General features: G+C 41.6%; 1 protein-coding gene across 5 annotated transcripts in view; it reads left to right on the top strand.

Moving 5' to 3' along the window:
* znf142 (zinc finger protein 142) overlaps nucleotides 1–21,409 on the top strand; it is a 32,159-nt gene that overhangs the window by 4,511 nt on the left and 6,239 nt on the right. For 2 of the 5 annotated variants that reach the window (XM_057851977.1, XM_057851981.1), the window contains exons 2-7: nucleotides 1,282–1,452; nucleotides 2,743–2,854; nucleotides 6,452–6,700; nucleotides 7,742–8,566; nucleotides 11,988–12,165; nucleotides 18,552–20,955. In XM_057851977.1, coding sequence (XP_057707960.1) covers nucleotides 1,282–1,452; nucleotides 2,743–2,854; nucleotides 6,452–6,700; nucleotides 7,742–8,566; nucleotides 11,988–12,165; nucleotides 18,552–20,955 — 3,939 coding nt within the window. Of the gene's footprint in view, nucleotides 1–774; nucleotides 1,027–1,281; nucleotides 1,453–2,742; nucleotides 2,855–6,451; nucleotides 6,701–7,741; nucleotides 8,567–11,987; nucleotides 12,166–18,551; nucleotides 20,956–21,409 lie in introns of those variants that run through there. The other 3 variants (XM_057851979.1, XM_057851978.1, XM_057851980.1) reach the window with 3 other exon arrangements.

Below are 21,409 nucleotides of genomic sequence, written 5' to 3'. Positions count from 1 at the left end.
TACAGTTGGTAGTCGAGTGAAATGAATATTTGTAAAGTTTTTGTTGTTATTTCTTTAACATTTTTTTTTATTCACTCATTCATCTTCAGCCACTTATCCAAAGTCGGTTCGAGGGTTTTATTATTAATATACTTACTTGCTTTTTGTGTAGGCAATAATTTCTGTTTTTGTACAAGGAGCACGTGTCAACTATCCGTTATATGTTATTATAAATCCCGCCTATGCAGCAGCCAATCAAATTCATCAGCGCTCGCTTGACAGCCAATCATAATCATATAAATCACATATATACAAAACTAGATGCAGGTCAGCATCGGCGGCATTGGTAACAGGCGGCCATTTTAAAGCAGTGGACTTCTCTGAGGGGCTTTTGCTCTTTTTAGGCGAACTGTTTAAGGTGAGTGATTTTCCCCAGTAAAATACTTTTAGGTCAGCAAAGTCTTGATGGATATAAGAACTTTTTATCTATGAAAAAAACGTATTAATGTGGCTATGTTTCAATATAAATGTTGAATACATTTTTTATAAGAATTTGAATAATTTACTGGATATCTGACGTTCATGAAAAAAACCAAGCCATTAGAAAATCGGTTGAAAATTGAGAAATGTATTTTTACTTCAAAGTAGACGCTCCATCGACTTTGTTATGTCTAGCGTGTGGTACTGACACAAAATGGCCGATAAGTGAAAACGGCCACACGATTTGGCTCATAACGCGCATTTGGCATCTATTTCTGTATGTGATATCTGTGGTCAGATGGAAACAATTTCCTGTGTTCATTATACAACATCCCGACTGGAAACCTCTCCTCATATGTTTCCACTTGAAAAAGGTTGCTGGTCAAATCCATTCTCGCATTTCATTTCTATTTCAGCGGGGCAAAATATACTTACACCGATTATATTTTACGTTAAATGAGTTAGCTTCGTTGTTGTTTTCCGAAAGAAGGGCCACATTAAGCTGCCCTTAAGAAGCTAACAAAAGAGAAAAGCTAGCGACGTCGTTGGAATCAAGTTATTGTTGTTGTAAGTAAAGAGGGTATACTGTTAATTTTTAAAATGCTTTATTTACGTTGAATTAACTATGTAAAAAAAACTATGAAGCTGCAATATGTGAAAACAAAGTGTTTTTTTCACCGGAAAGACCTACAGTCAGTGCGACGCAGCATTGCAGCGACCCCCCCGCTATTCGCGAATTCTATTTTTTTCTCCCAAAATAACAAGGGAAAACGCGTACTTGAGAGTATCCACGTTTTTGTAACGTTTCTGGCACTCCCTTAGATGCCGCCCACACGTCTGAAGAGGGTTCTACCGCATCACGAGAAGATACAACTCCTGGATTTGCTCAGAGAAGGGAAAAGTTATGCCGAAGTAGCCCGCCATTATGAGCTCAACGAGAGTACCGTGCGCTACATAAAGAAGAGGGAGATGAAAATAAGGATGTCTCACACAGTAAGACAAAAATGAAATTTATTATTTTTTGCCATCTATTCATTTTTTTTGATAGTATAATAAAAATGGGGAAGTTCGGTGTAATAGGGTTAAGTAGGGTGACCATATTTTGATTTCCAAAAAAGAGGACACTCAGCCCAGCCTCAAGATACTTGAATTTTACACTCACTCAAAGATGCCTGTATCACTTTAATATATTTAAAGTGTGCTCCCTCACTCTGGATGGAAAATTGCAGTTTGAAAAAAAGAAAAATAATAATTACTTTAAAACGAAAAAAAAAAAAAAAAAGACAAAAAAAAAAATATATATATGCAGACCCATAGAAATGTATTCCAGTCAATACACATACACACAGTAGGCGATGTGCCAACTAAACATTTTTATAAATTACTATCATGACAATTGTCCTTGACAAATTGTTATTCCCATTCAATTGATATTCTCATTCAATGTTCTAGATTACACACAAACAAAAACCGAAATAAACTGACAAACTATTCAATCAGCATGTTTCCAAACGTAGCAGTTCAAAACTACGTTTCCCATAATGCTTAGCGCGGTTTAGCTTACTGATAGCTAGCTGAGGCAAAAATCAAACTTTGCTATAAAAGTTTACAATCATCGGCAGCGCAACAATGCGACACCAAACGGGATTTTACAGTCAAAGCTCTGACAGAAGTCAACAGTTGCCATTATATACTGTACGTATTTATCGTTAAAAAAAACTTCAGGCGTTGTGGCCAAATCGTCAACCCAGTAGATGGCGGTAATGCCTCATGATAGGGGTAAACTGGCAACAAAAACAAGAAGAACTACTCCTTCCCTCCCTACTACTACGAGCCATGTCATCGCAGGCAGGCGCTGCCACCCAGCGGCCGGAGGGATTCTCTTCAAATTTGTCCCGTGAAAAATCATAAAAACCGGACATTTATATGAATTTATAAAACCCGCCCGGACCACGAGGATACTACGTGAAAGTAGGACTTGTCCGGGCAAAAGAGGACGTTTGGTCACCCTAGGGTTAAGGTTTCGGGAATCGCTGTTTGGGCTCTATTTAGAGCAGGGGTGCCCAAGTCCGGGCCTCAAGAGCACCTATCCAGCTTGTTTTCCATGTCTCCCTCTTTTAACACACACGAATCAAAAGATAGGTAGGGAGACATGGAAAACAAGCTGTATAGGGGCTCTCGAGGACCGGACTTGGGCACCCCTGATTTAGAGTATGAAGTTTGTTTGAGTATGACTTTTTGGGCGATTTGCAAACCAACACTTTGTTGAATCTTCCATTTCAGGAACAGTTGGAGATGAAGGAACCTCTTGATGAAGAAACAAGAGGGCAGAAGGACACTGATGCTGGGCAGCCTACTTGCAACGTCTCAGAGAGATGCTTACGCAGCTTCAAAGGTCAATGAAAACTTCTAAATATTAGAAATGTGTTACATTTCAAATGCAATTTCTTTGTGATAGTTAAAAAAAAAAAAAAAAACTATGCACCTTTGCCATCACGTGACAAAGACGGTCCCCTTGGGGTCTTAATAAGTCTTGAAAGCATTGAATTTATGAATTTGGAAATACAGTGGCACCTCGACATACGATCGCTTCGACACGCGATCTTTTCGACATCCGACGTAAAATTTGAGTTGCCATTTTTTTCTACATCGGACGACATGCTCGAAATACGACGATTTTTGACAGCGCCGTAGTTTCTTTGTTTTGCCGGAAGACGGACGCACGGCTGATTTTCTTGTGAGAGAAATCAACACTGGATCCAAAAAGGTTAGTGCAGGTGGAGAAAAAGAAGAAAATGTGACCCTTACCATTGAAATGAAGATGTGAATGATAGCAAAATATACCGTAATTTCCCGAATATAACGCACTTTTTTTCCCCAAAATCAACTTGTAAAATCATGGTGCACATTATAAACGGGTACAGGGATGGAGATATAAATATATTATACTGTATATATGTAAAGATTCAAGACCGATTTTATTTAATTGACTCGGCCATGTTGTGTTGAAGAAACGTATGCGGCGATCCGTTGCCGACCATTACGGTTCGTGACGTTACCATTTTGTTTCGGTTGTGGCGAGCTAGGGAAGGAGGCGGAGTATCAAACAACGGAGCTAGCAATGTCTGTCTCACATGCAACCCGCGGAATATAACTATCTTTCCGGCTGTTCCCTCAACAAAATACCTCCCCCCGGGAACTATACAACGTGCCAACATAAGTTCTGCCAGTGAATTCTGTTAGAACTCGCTACACGGTAATACTTCACTCTGATTGGTCGAATGATTTCGTCTGTGTTAAATTCTGCTTTTTTCACTCTTCATAAAGCACAGAATTTAGTTTCTTGAACTCATTTGAGTCAACGTTTATTGCAGCTCCGCAACTCGGACCGTAACAAACGTAACACAACAGACTTCCTGAGTCCGTCAACTATATCTGTCCCTCGGGAAACTCAAATCCAAATAACAATAGTTCTAGTCTAGTCTAGTCAAGAGCAATGCGCTCTTCTGATTTCCAGACTTCCCTCGCAGTTCTCTGTGTGATGTAATTTCCGAAGATTGTCAAAGAAAAGCATTTTCGTTGTCAAGGGCGTTGCTATGGGTTAAACAAAGAATCTGGAAGGGTTGTGTTAAAAAAAAAAAAAAAAAAACGAAAATATGCTTATAATTGTTTAGTCATTGATATTATTCAAAAATATGGTTGGCCAACCTTACTTCACACTTGGTCTTTAAGGATTTAGTGTAGGTTTTTGGGCTATGGAACAAATTAATGGAATTATAATGTATTCTTATAGGAAAATCCTGCTCGACATACAACCATTTCGACTTACAATGTCCTGGAACAAATTAATTTCATATGTAGAGGTACCGCTGTAATACCTTAAAAAATCTTGGAAAAATGAGTCCTAAAATTTATGATATATGTAACTTTTCCATGTTTTAATTTCTCCTCAAAAGTGTCATTTTGGTTAAATAACGTAGCCTAAATAAACAAACGGGGTGGAGGAGCCAATCATTGTTAACGCAACCCGGCTCAAAATCCCATCCCGCGGGATTCCCACGTGAATCCTGTGTCACAATGTGGTAGGTTGTGTTTTTTTACACCTAGCTATCCATTTCATATTAGAGCCTTGAACCCCAGCACATCAAATTCCTTATCCAATCAGTGTACGACGTTCTCCCAAGCCCAACTAACTTGCAGCGCTGGGGATTAGCAAACACTGCAGAATGCAAGCTGTGTCAGAAGAAAGCCACCCTAAAGCACATCCTCAGTTGCTGCCCAAAGGCCTTGGGGGAAGGGCGGCACCGTTGGCATCACGACCAGGTTCTCAAGGCCCTGGCCAATACGCTTAGCACAGCTATTACCAACTGCAGGTAACAGCACACTCCCATCACCTTGGTCAGAGCTGGGGAAACTGTGCAACACCAGCCAAGTACCTGTGGGGGGCTTCTCACCACTACACAGGATTGGAAACTCCCAAGTCGACCTGGGGAGACAACTCATGTTCCCAGAAAACATCCTGGGCACTTCACTCCGCCCAGACATGGTGATAACATCAGAGGCAACAAAGCAAGTGGTCCTAGTTGAGCTTACTGTCCCCTGGGAAGACAGACTGGAGGAGGCCAATGAACGTAAGAGGGCGAAATATGCGGAGTTGGTAACTGAGTGCCGGCGCAATGGCTGGAAAGCCCGCTGCCAACCAGTTGAGGTGGGGTGTCTGGGTTTTGCTGGCCAGTCATTATCTCGAACCCTCAAACTCCTTGGAGTTAAAGGGCAGCTGTGCCGAGGAGCCATCAAATCAATCTGTGTGGTTGCGGAAAAAGCCTCAAGATGGCTATGGATCCGGATGGGGGATCCTTGGAGTAGCAGGCCACTTGGACACAAGTCGGGGGCTGATCACCCCCGGCTGGGACGCCAGAGCGAGGGTGTCTGATGATCAATTTCCCGAAGCACCGTATGACCTTCGGTTCATTACTGATTATGTGTCCAAGTAGCACATAGAGGTTTACTTAAGAACAAGAGAGATGGGGAAATGTAAATTCAACGAAACGAGGTTGAGTAAATCCTTTCGCCTTTGGCTCAAACCAGTGGATAGCAGGTTCAAGGCTTTTTGCATCGTATGCACAAAAAAATAGGTATAATGGGCATGAAGGTGCTAGGGCCCCATGCTAAGTTGTCCAAGCACATAACTTCCATGAGAGGAGAGAAACAAACTCCCTCCATTGCTAGCGTTTTTCAATCTGCTTATTAAAGCCAGCTAGCTGCTCACGAGCCTGAAAAAACAGAAGCTAAAGCCAGCCAGCATGCTGCTAATGTAAGCGAAGCGACAGCTGCTAACACTAGCCAGCTAGCTGCTAGTGCTGAAGCCCCCCTGCATCCCAGCCCAGTTACGATTACTAGTGGATTTGTGAGAGTGGATCTACGCACATCGTTTGGGTCCACAGCAACCATGAAGGCAGAGGTGTTGTGGTTGCCCGATATTTTAAGATGACGCTCGCCACGCTAAATGCTATTGCTAACGAGAACACCTTTACTTGGCCTGTGGCTCTGTGGTTGTGTCGCGTGAGTAGCCTATTTAATACGCTGCATTCTTGCATCCTGCACAGTGCACACATTCCACATTTCCACTTTCGAGAAATAAATTAACCCAAATTAATGGATTTGGTTTTTCTTGTTCGATACGGCTGTAAAATAGATATTAAGTTATTTTAAAAATTGTCTTAATTAGGTCTTTAAAAGTCTTAAATTTAACTTGTGGAAACCTGTAGGAACTCTGCAAAACGTTCCTCTTTTTCACAACCATGAACTCTGGTGTGACAAATCAGAAGGGGAAAAATTATTTCAAGGGATATGTTTTTGTTAGCCAAAAGTTTAAGTCATATTGGACTATAACACATTTTTCCCGCTTGTTTTGGACAATCAACTTTGAATTGAACAAACCCACGGTGAAAGTATTTAGGGAATTTAATGTTTGTTTATTATCTGTTCACAGGTAGCAGTGAGTGTACAGACGTCGCTCCCCAACCCCAAGTCTCCACTGAAAAGACGAAAAGAAAAAGACACCCAAACCTGCCTGACAGGTCATCAGCTACAACAGATGTGGACGAAGCAGAAATAGAAGTAGTAGTAGTAGAAGAAGAGGACAGAGAGCAAGATGAAGAATATAATGCCAAAAAAGCAAAGACACAAACAGACAGTCCAACAATACAGATAAAAGCAGAATCCCAGTTGCCATCTCAAGGTACGCTCATTTAATGTTTTGTTTTTTTTTTTTTTTTTTAAATATATATATTGTTTTTGTTATGGGGGATAATATTCAGTGTTGTTAATAACGGCATTAGAATATAACAGCGTTATTTTCTTCAGTAGTGAGTAATCGAATTAATTACTTTTCTCATCTCGGCAACGCCGTTACCGTTACTGAGGCGGGAAAGGCGTGCGTTACTATGCGTTACGATGTTGGTCGACTCACGCGAGAAGTCTGAAAAAGACGGACTCACGGAGATGAGAGCAGAGCAGGAGTGGGGAGGAGGAAAGGGAGTGTGACGCTGTTGCAAACGCGATGCTACCATGCTAGGTGGCTCCAATAATACCTGACTGTAGTCGATAGCCTACAAGCTACGCCCACATGATGCTTCGGTACATATCACATACATACAGAACTAGATGCAAATGAATGACACTGCGGCATTCGCAACATGTATAATAAACAACTAGATGCGTTAGTAAACAGACTTCTCAGGAAGGCTCTGTTGTGGAGAACCTTCCTAGCGAACCTAAGTAACTTTTTATCTAAAATGCTCCTAAATCGGCAAAACTTAACTTAAATCTATCTTTAAATGATGAAACAGTTTTAAAACTTACACATGTCGAAAATAGAAGGGAACTAATGCAATAACGGGAGCAGTTTTAACAACTTTACCGGTTGATTCACAACATTAAATGACTTCCACACATAGCAAAGGTTACTAGCTAGTTATCGCAATATCCGCAATACCCCTGTGTATAGTTATATTTTGGGTAAAGAATTGGGCTAGCGCCAATTGTCCCAAAAACCCTTTAAACTTCACATTGTGTGACCTGTTTTTTGAGGAAAAAAAAAACATGAAAATTATCACCAGGTACTTTGCCAAGTAACTAATAACTTACATTCAGGTAACTGAGTTACTAACGCAATTACTTTTTGGGAGAAGTAATTTGTAACTAATTAATTTTTTAAATTAAGATTAACAATACCGATAATGTTTGAGCTTTTTTTTTTTCTTATTTGGTGTCCTTTTAGACTACTCTGCAGAGGATGCAGAGCACGTGTATGACAAGCATATTTGCCAGACGTGCCAACGCTGTTTCAAGATGCGCTCCCATCTTCAAGAGCACCTCCTATCGCATTTTCCCGACCAGGGTTTGCAGTGTCCAACTTGCGAGCGCTTCTTCAGCAGCAGGAGCAAATTGCGTGTGCACCAGCTTCGCGAAGAGGGCAAAAAAGACCACCATTGCCACTTATGCGAGTACTCTGCAGTGGAACACAATGCCATCCGCCGTCACCTCATCACGGTCCACGCTGACGAAATGGAAGAAGATCCGGCGCGCCACCGCTATCCGTGTATCACTTGCGGGAAGAGCTTTGGGCAAAGCGGGTCGCTAAAGGCTCACATGAAGACTCACCATGTCCGAGCACACAAGACGGCAGTGAAGTGCTTCCACGACGGTTGTCCTTTCCGGAGTCATTTGCGCAGAGTTCACATGCGACACTTCGAAGAGGAGCACGGGACAGCAGGGGTGGGATGTCGCCATCACACCTGTGTCGCAGTTTTTCCCAGTAAGAAGCACATGGAGGATCACTTTAAGACCCACCTTGCTTACCACTGCTCGCAGTGCGATTTTTCATGTTCCAACAAAGCTGCCTTCCTTCAGCATCAACGGCAGGGCCACAACGGCAGTGAAAAGCTCTGCTGTGAGTTTTGTGACTATTTTACATTTAACCCAGTGGAACTCAAACGGCATATTTGGCACTTGCATTCCAACGAGAAGACCCACCGCTGCTCACTGTGTAGCTACATGACCTCACACAAAACTTCTTTGACCCGACACATGCTGACGCACAATGGTAAGGACTGAACTGTTTTAGGGGCTTGGTGAACTAGTGGTTAACATGTCGAGGGAGCCTGTGGAGAGTTTTTTTCACTTGGACTTGTTTGGGATTTTTCAATGCACTCCAGCTCGCTATTATTCCAGTTAAATCTATCCATAGTTGGGCTGCAGCTATCAAATATTTTAATATTCGAGTAATCGACTTAAAATTCTATCGAGTAATCGGATAATACATTTTTTTTTTAGGTAAAGAGCAATTATAAATATACATGAGCAAAAAATACATCTAATCCAGGGGTCGGCAAACCGGTCCTCGAGGGCCGCAGTGGGTCCAGGTCTTTGTTCCAACTGATTCAGCACACACAGTATAACCAATGAGGTTTCAGTGGAAACAAGGAGCACCTGACTGCAATCAACTGATTGCACTTGTAAGAAACCAGATTGGTGAAAGGCTGTCCTCATGATGGGTATGAACAAAAACCCGCACCCACTGCGGCCCTTTGTGGAATTAATTGCCCACCCCTGATCTAATCCGATATTGAACCATTTTCAGTCAATCAATGTCTTTATTTTCGATTTACATTGTTGAAAACAGCCAACAATTGCATCTCAGATGTGACTAGAAAAAAAAATTCGCTGCTTTCACTCAAAAACTTCTAGATTTTATAAAAAAAAAAAACATATTTCTTTCCTAAAAATGTAATTACGCTTGATAACACACATCACTTAAAAGCTAGGTTTTTTTCCCACGTGTTTCAATTGAATTTCCATTGTGTCAAGCTATTTTTAAATTCTAGTTAAGTTTTAAGTTAGTCTAAACTGTAAGTACTGATAGGATTTTGAGTTTTTGCAGTGTTCAAAATAAATGTATGATACCTGCTGTATTGGGGCACATTAGGGACCAGTGCTATTTGGTGTTTTATTCAGCAATGACTACTGAGCTAAAACTGACAATTAGCTTTATTATGGTTTAATTTTACACCCTCATCACTCTACAGTGCTGTGTTTTTACAGATTAAATAAAGCCTGTATGTAAGACACGTTAGCCACGCATCGACAAGGGCTAACGTTACGTGAGCGAGTGACAGTAATGTCATATTTATTAGCGCTGAGACGTCTACTGCTTAAAGATGGCGGCTGTTTACTAACGCCGCCCAGACGTGGCCGAGTCTGTCATTTCGCATCTAGTTCTAAATGCATGCGATATCCATGAGACGCATCGGACACTACCTGCTACCACTCTAGCATCATGCGGGCGTAGTTTTTAGCAATGTCGGCGTAGTTTGTAGCGGCTGTCGGCTGCAGTAAGGTTTTTTTTTTTTCCCTTTTAATTGCTTCTTCCTCTACGCATGTGACGTCAGCGCGTTGTCCCGCATTAAAAGTAGTCCGGGCAAAACATGACGCTTAGAGCTGGCAAAATGAAACGGTTCCTCGAGGTGAATAAAATTACTCGGGTCAGTTTTTAAACTCGAGTTGCTCGAGTATTCGTTTCACCTCTAATCCATAGACTTCATTATCAGTTGATTGTAAACTAGGCGGGGGCTGCTCCGTAGGGGGCCTATTTTTAAAAACTTTAAATTCTAATATTTTCAAAACCAAAGCCGCTAGAGACCTAAAACAAAAACAGGCACCTCCCTTCAGCAAGTATGGGTCTCCATGAGCAGCGGCATTAAAAAAATCAAAGTTGTTCCCTAATAAAATCCCATTTTTTTTTTTTTTTTTTTTAAGCTAACAAAACTTAAAATAGCTATGAAACTCTCAGATTTTACGCTAGATGCAGAAAAATCGCCAAATTACTGGTGCAACAATTAATTGATTAACCTGGAGTAATTCGATTGGAAAAAGATTCGAAATAGATTTTGCTGCTTTGAGTATTCGTTTAATTAAAGTGGGGTTCTAATGGTTTGTTTTGAAAGTGTTTGGATTTAGTTTTATTGATTTGCCTTCTAGTGGCAACGGTGAATATGACATAACTCATTTCACATGGCTGAATCCAGCTGCTCTCTGTTAAGACGAACTTAAGCAAAGTTTTTGTTTGCACTAATGTTTTTTTTTTAATGCATTCGTAAGTTTATCGGTATATCTAGCCGATTATTGTGGGAATATGTGTTTGAACCATTTGTTATGAGCACTGTAAAACATAAAGTTTTTTGTAGCATTTAAGCTCGCAGACTTTTGCCATGTAAGCCAGTTGTTCTTTTGTTGTACTTAGATCCAGCCCTACACCAACTGCAGAGATAATTACTTATATTTTCAGGATCAATAGCAATATTTAACATATAACATACGTTTTTGCCGGAAATAGCGACTTAATTTGTTTAATTTATTGATTGCAATTTTGACATAAGTTTTCAACAGCTAAAAAAAATCACTCAATTTTCATATCAGAAACTTAATACTTGAGGAAAGAATGTAGAATCATCTTAATTTTACTCATCAAAAGCAAATTTTGCCTTTTTCTATTTACAATCACAACTTACTAAGGTTGAATTCCAATGTCACTATTGCTTCACGTCTTGCCGACAATCTGGCCCCTGTTGTTTTTAGAGTGAAGTGTTACATGAATTAAAACACGTAAAAGCCGATATTTTTTTTTTTGTATGGACGCAGAAATGTCTAAATTACTAGGTTTTTTTGGGGGGGGGGGCAAAAAAGCGGCAGTTGGCTGAAAATTAACTGATTATTTTTATGTAAAGTTACGCTATTGTTTATGGATACAAAATTCGACCTGGCGGTCATCACAAAAAAAAGAACCTTTTAAGTTGAAAATTCTTATAAATAAATGCGTAAATCCCAGAATTTCTATAGATATGAACGCAAAACGGTCTAGATTCTTGGTTGAAAGCAAAAAAAAAAAAAAACGGGCAGTTATCTTACGTAAATATTTCAAGCTAAAGTTACGCTATTTTTTTCCCATTCATAACATTTTTTTCACGTTTCAAAGTGCACACATGGTGCTATTTTATATGATAATTACCTGAAATCCTCGACCAAATCACTCTTGAAATACTCCTGCCTGTTTGTATGCACTAAAACCTTCGTCCTGTTTCCACCTAAATCCGGCATTGGAACACAGCGTGTTTGAGTTTATCGCAGTGAAAGCTCCCATGACACTCTGCCTGACCCGGCCCCCTACTGGAAGCCGTGGCGCAATGTCTGTAGGTGCGGTCTCGTCAACTGATAGTGAAGTCTATGATCCATCTTAAGTTCATTGAAGATTTTAAATTGTATATGTGAAAAAGAGTGTGAATGGTTTGTTCAAATGTTCCCTACAGTTAGTTGACGACCATTTCTGTGTATAAAAAAAAAAAAAGGACTTCATCAGTAGGTGAAGGTGTCAGCCATGAGCTAGAACAAAGCATTTAGGTTGAGTAAATCCTGTGCTGCTAGTGTTGTGTGTTCTAATGAGGATGTGCACATTTTCTTTGTCTTTCAAGATGAGAAGCCCTACAAGTGTCAGTTGTGTGACTTCCGGTGCCGAGACGAGTCTTACCTCTCCAAACATATGATCACACACTCGGGTGAAAGAAACTTTTTGTGTGAAGAATGTGGATACGTCACCAAGTGGAAGCACTATCTGAACATCCACATGAGGAAACATGCAGGAGATCTCAGGTAGCGTATCGCAGTTGCTGTGTGGATCTTCTTTCTATATACTGCTAACTAATGTATATTACTGTAATACAGTGGTACCTTGACTTAGTTTTTTGGAGTAATCATCCGTTAGCCAAAACTGTAGGTTTGAATTAGGTTTTAAAATCATAGGAAATGAGTTGTTGTAATAACCTCATATCGTGGTGATTTGGTGGGGCGGGAGCTTAAATTCAGTTTCTAGCATAGTTATAACAAATTGAACTGATAATTCACGGTACCATTGTATGTCCTACACTGCCTTTTAGTGCACGATGCATTTTTTTTACTTGACTTGCTGTGTTTATGATTGGTAAAATTAGACCTCTTCAACTGGGTTTACATGTATTACAAATGTGAAAGTTAATATTAAAGGGTACCATAGAAAGAAAGACATGTAATTCTTGAAAAAGATACATGTTAGTATGAGTTATAATAATTTGATATTAAAACCCCTCGTCATGTTTTTGTTTTGATAAAATTTGTAAAATTAGTTTAACTAGTAAATCGCCATTGTTGTTGATGACGCAATGCACTCTGGGTAGTGACGTCACTGGGCGGCACTGCCAGGCTTCCACAGTGTCACTCTTTTGCTACATAAACATTTTGTTGGTTCTGCCCTTCCAATTTGAACCTGAGGGGTAAAATGATGAGCAGGACAGCAGTGTCGATATTTCACAAAAAAATCAGCAAAAGCAGTTAAATGAAGGTCCCCGGCGGGATTCGAACCAGTGTTTACCGTGGAACAGACGAGCGCGTGGACCACGGGACTATACTTCTACGTGATGTCAGAGTTATGATTTGCCTTATAAAGCAATCACAACCCACATGCGTTGCCTGTGCGGTAAAACCTGAAAGTTACGGTCCTCGGATGCAGAAGCAAGCAGACAATATTAGCATAGGGATTGAGTAGAAGAGTTTATTGAACACACAAAAAACGCGATCGCAAAATGGGAGACACTAAAAGGGTCTATGACTGTAGGTCGGGATCAATTTAAATAAAAAACAACAACAAAAACAAGGAAAAACAGTGGTGAGATTCAGACAAATGGAAAAACAAAGGCAAATATGCAACTCAACAAAGGGGTCAAGAATACAAACTCGATGGCAGCAAGTCAGTATCTCGGCAAGTCGCCTAGGATTGGTTTTTAAGACACTGCAGTGCTGATGAGCTGGAATTGGATGCAGGTACGACGTTGGGAACTCATTCCACAGCTCTGTCACAAAACTATCTGACCAGCTGCAGAATGTGACAAAATCACACCAGTCATCATACTAGCTTCGCTTGCTAGCTAACACAGTTATTCTCCCAGTTATTCTCTCAGTCCAGCCCAACCGCGTCATCACACCCAGCATGCATTGCGCTTGTAAAATATGGCCCCCTCAGTAGGTCAAAACATGTACTAAATATTATAGATTTTAAATCGATGGCAATAATATACGTGTTTCTATTAACTTATATTAGTAAAAGAGAACTATTGTGGCTTATTACAGCCTACAAGTCTTTAACTCCGAGGTTCCCTTTAAGATAAGGAACGGTGAATTACATTTACAGTGAACCTATTCTTATTTGCTGAGGAACCTTTCTTGAGCTATTCACTGAAAAGTTTACCTTTTTCCATATTTATGTGCTGTTTATGTAACACCCGAAGAGGTCACAAGATAATGCCAAAGTCCTGGCTAATAGGAAAGTAGAAATTGGCAAAGTATGGTTATTTGTCGATTTTGGTGGAACTAATAGAGCATTACCTCCTTGTGATGAATAAGGACATGCTTCTAATTTCCTATGCTGTTTCACAATATCTAAATATTACATACCAACTCCACTGTAAACTGACGAATATCTGTACACATATGAAACACACTCCCCTTGCAAAAAAGAGTGGGAAAAGCGAGGTCAATTTCTTTATTTTTGCATCATTCTCTGTATGTCATTGCAGCGTTGGTGAAGTGTGTTTTACGTTTTATTTTCAAGCACTCCGATGCCACCCAAAGTTTCGGCACCTTTGCTGTTTTTTGGCCCGAAGCTCAAGCGCAAGAGGAAGGTTATGACCCTGTACGAGAAAGTAAAGATCCTCAATATGCTCCGTGACGGGAAGAAATTTTCTGCAGTTGCACGTTGTTACGGATTGAACGAGTCGACGATTCGCTCCATAAAGAAGGAAGAGGGCAACATCCGAAGTACAATGGCTATAAATAGCTCTCAAACATTGAAGAGGGTAGTAACTACACGTAATAAGTACATAGTGAGGATGGAGTCGGCGCTGGTCCGGTGGATAAACGAATGCCGGGAAAATAACATTCCTTTGAATACCAACACTATGATGGAGAAAGCTAGAGAACTGTACCAAGAATTCGCGGGAGTAAGTGACCTACACGACAGTGAAAAATGCACCGACAGTTCCCAACCAGGACCATCAAAGGAACCCGTCGAGTTTCTTGCAAGCAAGGGGTGGTTTGATCGGTTCCGGAAGAGATACCAACTGAAAAGTGTGTCACCGCATTGGGAATCCGCATCAGCAGAAGTGGCAGCAGCCGAGAAGTACCCAGAGACCTTCAAGTCACTCATCGAAGAGAAAGGCTACAAGCCTGAGCAGGTATTCAATATGGACGAGACCGGCTTGTTCTGGAAGAATCTCCCAGCGAGGACGTTTGGCATGAAGGAGGAAGTCCGACCGCCTGGATTGAAGGGGCAAAATGATCGTGTGGTGGTGATAGTGTGTGGCAATGCTGCTGGTTTCCTGATGAAACCAGCATTAATCCACAAATGTGCGAACCCTCGGTCTCTGAAAAGTAAGGACAAAAATCTGCTGCCTGTCTTCTGGATGCATCGTTCAAAGGTGACCGTAACTAAGTCCGTTGTAGCTGAGTGGTTCCTTGAAAGCTTCATCCCTCAGGCAAAATCGTACCTTTTAGAAAAGGGATTGGACTTTCACATTTGCTTGATGATGGATAATGCCAATGGCCACCCACTAGATTTGTCCTACGACGGAGTACACATTGAGATCTTGCCAGGTAATACTCAACCTTTGGATCAAGGGCTCATTCGCACATTCAAGACTCTTTACACTCTCAACACTTTGCAACACATTGCCAACGCCAGCGAACTGCAGAATGTTTCTGTTAGAGAGGTATGGAAAAAATTTGACATAGCAACATCTCTTGAGGTCATTCAAGCATGTCTGCAGGAGTTGAAACCAGAAACCCTGATCGCATGTTGGAAGAAACTGTGGCCGGAATGCGTCCATGATTGCAAAGGCTTCTCTCCTGAAGAAATCCAAGGTCTGGCCGTGGATAAGGCAGTCAAGCTGGCCAAGTATTTAGGAGGGGAAAGTTTCAACAACATGAAGCTGGATGACTTGAATGATCTCCTCGAGACCCACTCTCATGCAATGGCAGATGACAATCTGGCCGATTCCACAAAGGCAGCCGATGAGGAGGCAGAACAAGATGATGATCCATCGCAGGAGGATAAAACAGATGAAGGATTGTCACATGAAAGGCTGTCAGCAATAGTAAAAACAGCAAGGGACCTCCAGGGAATGGCGGATGCATGGGATCCTGATATGGTTCGAGCTTTGCAGTTCAAGAATACTATTGATGGTGCTTTGCAAACATACAAGACCCTGTTCACCACCATGAAGAAACAGTGCCAGCAAGTCGATCAAGACAGGCCAACTTCGGTGGAACCACCTGAATACACTGAACTACTTGCACTACTCCCTCCTGAAGCGCCTGATGAAGATGTATCTTATGAAGAGCTTTAAATGCTCTACTTTTTCTGTGCAGTACACTACAAATCATTGTAGTCGTTTTCATCGTACTGCACAGTCAATTATCTTCACTGAAGTGTCATTTCATACTGGTAAGTAACTGGTAAGACTTAATAAGATGCAGTATATGGATTCTGCAAGTAATTGATTAGGCTACATTGTGTACTCACTGCTGTTGAGATATTTAGGATGATTAAAGAGTTTGTTGAGAAGGTTTTTTTATTGTTTGACTGTAATACGAAAATTGTTTCTTTTTGAGGCCCTGTCGTATTCACAACTGGGCTCGGATACACACTATAGAACAGGGTTCACTAAATCCGGACCTCGGTGCCACTTTTCCTGTCGTGTTTTCCATGTCTCCCTCCTCCAACACACCTGAATCAAATGATTATGTCATCAGCAACCTCTCCAGAAGCCTGATAATGATCCTGATTATTTTGATTCAGGTGTGTTGGAGGAGGGAGACATGGAAAACACGACAGGAAAAGTGGCACTGAGTTCCGGATTTAGTGAACCCTGCTATAGACCCTACTCACATGACGTCACAACCACGCCTCCGCGCCATATTGTCCGTCAACTCGTCGTGTTGACGCATTACCGCTACGTAAATTCTTCCTATTATGGCGTGTTTTTCTGCTCGTTAACATTAATAATCAAAATGGTGAAGGCGTGTGTGGCGGTTGGTTGCAATAACAGAGAAGATAGACGGAGAGACTTGAAGTTCTACCCTATTCTGAGAGACCCGGAGAGGAGAGCGAGATGGACTGCTGCAATTGGACGAGAAAACTGGGCTCCAAACGATTACCACGGATTATGTAGTAGTCATTTTATATCTGGTAAAATGAATTTAATATATATTTAGAGGGTTTTGGGCTGACAACCACAATTAAGATCATTGCGAGGCTAATCGCCGACAACATACAGTTTCAAATTCAAGATGCTTATTTCTTCCGCCATCATTACATTTTGAATAATATTTAGCTGGTACCAAGTGAAAGAAGCTGGCCTCGTCTACGGATCATCAGTTAAACAGGTGTGTCCAAACCTTTTGCAAAGGGGGCCAGGTTTGGTGTGGTAAAAATGCGGGGGGCTACCTTGGCTGATTTACATAGAACAATATATTTAAACAAATTTTAGCAAGCCCTTCTGTTTGTCACATTTGCTTTATTATTTTTTTTAAATTCATAATTTCAACAGTCTCGTCTTTGTGGCGTTCTCTTTCGACTCTCGGGCTCTTGCGAAATACTGCTGCTGTGAAATTAAACAAGCTTCAAGTTGCTATAATTTCTCGCTGCGTATCTTCCCTGTAATGTTGTCGTACATGTCAGCGTGTCTTGTTCGGTAATATCATTACATCGAACTCTTTGAAAACAGCGACTTGTGTCTTTGCAAATGAGGCAGACACAGTTGTTGCGTGTTTTATTGAAGAAATAGTCCAATATCCACCTATCTTTGAAGCGTCGGATTTTTTTTTCATTGATTGTCGCCATTTTAGAAAATTGGAAGGGTCACACGGGGTAATGTTGCTTAGAGTGCTGCTCTTAAAGTTTTTCAAACTTTCGTGATTTTGTGTGGACAAGATAGTTGTAGATATCAGGGTAGCAGATGTCAGGCAGAGAGGGCGAAGGCAGCGGGTCGAAAAATATCGATTTAGGCATCAAATATGGATCTGGCGAATGAATAGACTGAAGCTTTTCCACATAATGCCTTTTATGCAACGCATCCAATGAGTTTACAGCGTCTGAAAGCACCGGGGCTTCCATGAATTGCACGACAAATTGAAACCATTGAGAATACGGATAAACAATGACGGACAATATGGCGGCCGGATACAGCGACACGTCATTCTGTGACGTTGGTGAGTAGGGTCTATAGAAGCATTTTTTAAACCCACCAAAATAAACTCAGATGTTTAATCAAACATTTATCTACCAATTTCCAGCAGTCTAAATATATACCCAAACTCATTGCTAGATCCGGAAAAATAATGACCCGAAATAACTAAGGAGTTTATCAGAGGCAAAGATGGAGGGTTTTAGACTGGCAACGTAAATATCTGGAATTAAACCCTTTTGAGGATTTTTTCTAGATCGGGATTCAAAGGAGTAAATAACCCGCTGTGGTGAAACCATGAGGAAAGCGTTGCAAAAGAAGAGTTTTATAAATGGCTCACAGGCTTGTTAGCAAAAAATTTCTAATCCTTTTTTACTTTCATGTATTTAAGTCTGAAATTATGATGTGTTTAGTCAGATGTGTATCCAGTCCAGTTGTAAATACCTTGAAATAAAGGTTAAACTGTTTTGATCCATCATTGCTTATTCATCTTGTTTGTTTTTAATCTACAGCAAATATAAAGAAATTGGCCCGGGCCATTACTTTCCGAGGGGAGTGTATACTGTATATAGTCTGGGTTGATTATACAAAAAACACCCAAGAAGACAGTGAATTGTACAAAAATTAACAAACCACAAACGGCCGTAACCTGATTCCGTGAAGGTAATAAGGTCCACCTGCTCACTTATTGAAGCATGACTACCAGAACTGCTGTGTTGTGCTGAGAAAATGTGCACAGGCTAACGTACCTTCCTTTTCTTCCAGGTATGAGTGTGATCAGTGCTCGTATCGCTGTCATCGCATGGACCAGCTCAACAGCCACAAACTAAGACATCAATCCAAATCCCTTATGTGTGAAATCTGTGCCTATGCATGCAAGCGCAAATGTGAGCTTCGCAATCACATGTTGGCCAAGCATTCTGTTGAAGGAAATTCAGCATCCGTGCATAAGTGCAAATACTGTGAATACACAACATGTTTTAAGCAAGCCCTTCAAAACCACGAGAACTGTAAACACACAAGACTGAAACAGTACTACTGCGCTCTTTGTCCCTATTTCTCGTTCAGTAGCATTAGCCTCTTCCTGCACAAAAAGAAAACGCACGGCTATGTGCCTGGTGACAAGGCTTGGCTGGAGAATTATGCCGCAAAAGACAGGGAGAGAAACTCAAAGACCGTACTACGGGACTCCGTGATGAGTTATGAGGGTTCTGGAATGACCACTGAAGTATGCATTCCAATGGAACAGTCCAATCCTGATGCTCCAGTAGCTGAGATTGCAGGTGAAGCTCATTCCCAAGCTGGGCCGTCACTGGATGCTGATAGTTTAATGATTAAGGAGGGGACCAGTGAAGGAATATCACATAGTCCTCAACCTGGAGCCAGCCCAGAATATTGCACTCTTGTTTTAACAACATTGACCCCTGACTGTGAAACTATTTTTTTGCCAAACGAAGACTCAACTTCTGACATTATGCCGAGTAACACCGATTCAGCTAATGAAAAAGAAGCCATCTTTTTGTCAACAATCTCGTCAAAAGAAGATGAGGTAACCACTGTTCGTGATGGAGAAAATAGTTTGTGTGGCTCTGACACTGCAATTCCAGATACTCCACCTGAGAAGAATCGCAATATAAATCCTACAAAAATACAAGCTGAAGCTCTTGTTTTGGATGGCAGGATCCAATTGCTTGCAGTCCCATCTCAAGATGTTTATCGTTGTGATCAGTGCTCTTATGTCACTAAGAAAGAGAAGACTCTTCAGCGTCACCGTCGGGCTTTGTGTCACGGTAGGCAACAGCGTCTCAAATGCCAGGCCTGTGGTACCCAGTTCAAACAGAGACGGGGATTTGATGACCACCTTGCAAACAAGTGCCCAAAAACATTTATTGGGAAGGCAGCCAAACAGATAGAAGACAACTCTATTGCAAGTCAGGAAACTTGTGAAAAAGTTGCGAAAGTTCCCTCACAACCAACGGGAATTTCAGCCGAGGTAAATCATCTTGATGGCCGGATTGATAGTGCCTCAACAGCCAGTGAGCTAGAGAGTAATCAAAATCGAGATGGAGACAAATCGTCGTCCAGAAACTTAACAAATACCGGGAAATTCAAGTGCAACTTTTGTAGTTTTTCATCAGTGAAGCTCGCAACAGTTGATAGACACATTTTCAGTTGCCAAAAACGAGAAAAAAACGCTCAAAAAGTTGGTGGAAAACAAAAAGTTGAGAAAGGATATGTGTCTGAGAGCAGACCGGGAATCGCTTTACCCCTCCAGGAGAAGACCGATGTAATCCAGAGCCCTACTTGTGCATCGAAGCCAACGCACTTAGACCAAAAATCTGTCGCGCAAGATGGACGCAAAGCACAAAACCAAAATGGCTCTATTTCTCCTCACACATGCCGCTACTGTTCTTTCACTACCTCCAGGCGTTACCGTTTGGAAGAGCACGAGTCCCTTCACACAGGAAGTGGACGTCATGCCTGCGACATCTGTGACAAGACCTTCGGAGCGGCGACCAAGCTTCGCCAGCACAAGGTGCGCATACATCATGGAAAACCGGCTCTGCCATGCGGCTTTTGCGACTACTGCGGCTACACGGCAGATGACGTGAGGCGACACACTCGCAGGTGCCACACGGGGGACTCTCATCACAACTGCACAGATTGCGAAGCTTGCTTCAGTTCGAAAGCGGCTCTGAGAAACCACCACAAACGAGCACATCAGCTGCGACCTCGTTTTGCCTGCGAGCAATGCAACTATGTTTGCAACAGTGAGACCATACTGAGGAAACACCAACAGAGCGAGCACCGTGAAACTTTCAAGGTCAAAGTAGATCGGAGAATCCACCTCACCCATGAGTGTCAGCTCTGCTCCTTCACTGGAAAAAGCAAGCAGCTCCTCTCACAGCACCTCCTTGACGAACACGAGGAGTCCTCTCTGGATAAACCGTTACAATGCGGAAGCTGCACATTTACTTGTCGGCACGCACTAGTGTTGGAACAGCACCTGCGCTCGCATGGAGGCAAACGTGTGTACAAGTGCACAGATTGCAAGTACTCGACAGGCAACAAGCAAAAGATCACCTGGCATGTTCGCATTCACACGGGGGAGAAGCCATACCGGTGTGAGCACTGTAGCTACACCTGTGTCGATCCCTCAAGGCTGAAGGTAAGCTCAAAGTTAATCCAGGCATGAAAATCACTCACCTTTCAGCGAAATTCGCCGTTTTGAAGTCAAAAGGGGTGACCTACGTGAATTGTGTAGATCCAAGGAGAACATTTTTAAGGGGGTGGGGGGGTCGTAATTCCATCAAACTAACTAACGACATGTTTTATTGAAGTTGCTAAGCCTGTCGCGATATGCAATGAGTCCATTTATCGCAAGGGCAATAAAAATGAGGGCGATCATTTTCACGGCTGCGTTTTATCACCGCGTGCGTGCATGCATACATTTGTGCGTGCGTGTAGAGAACATATGAGACTCAAGTTCATTTTACAGATGTTTATTGGTGATCAACATGCCGTAAAATTACAGTTCAGACATACAAAATAAGGAAACATGTATATTAAACACTGTAAACGTTAGCATTGCTACATTTAGACTTATGGGGGGGGGGGGGGGG

This window comes from Corythoichthys intestinalis, chromosome 12 (genome assembly GCF_030265065.1).
Source record: "Corythoichthys intestinalis isolate RoL2023-P3 chromosome 12, ASM3026506v1, whole genome shotgun sequence".
In the NCBI taxonomy this organism is placed as follows: Eukaryota; Metazoa; Chordata; class Actinopteri; order Syngnathiformes; family Syngnathidae; genus Corythoichthys; species Corythoichthys intestinalis.
Note: the sequence above shows the minus strand (reverse complement) of the source record. Positions and strands in the feature narration are given on the sequence as shown.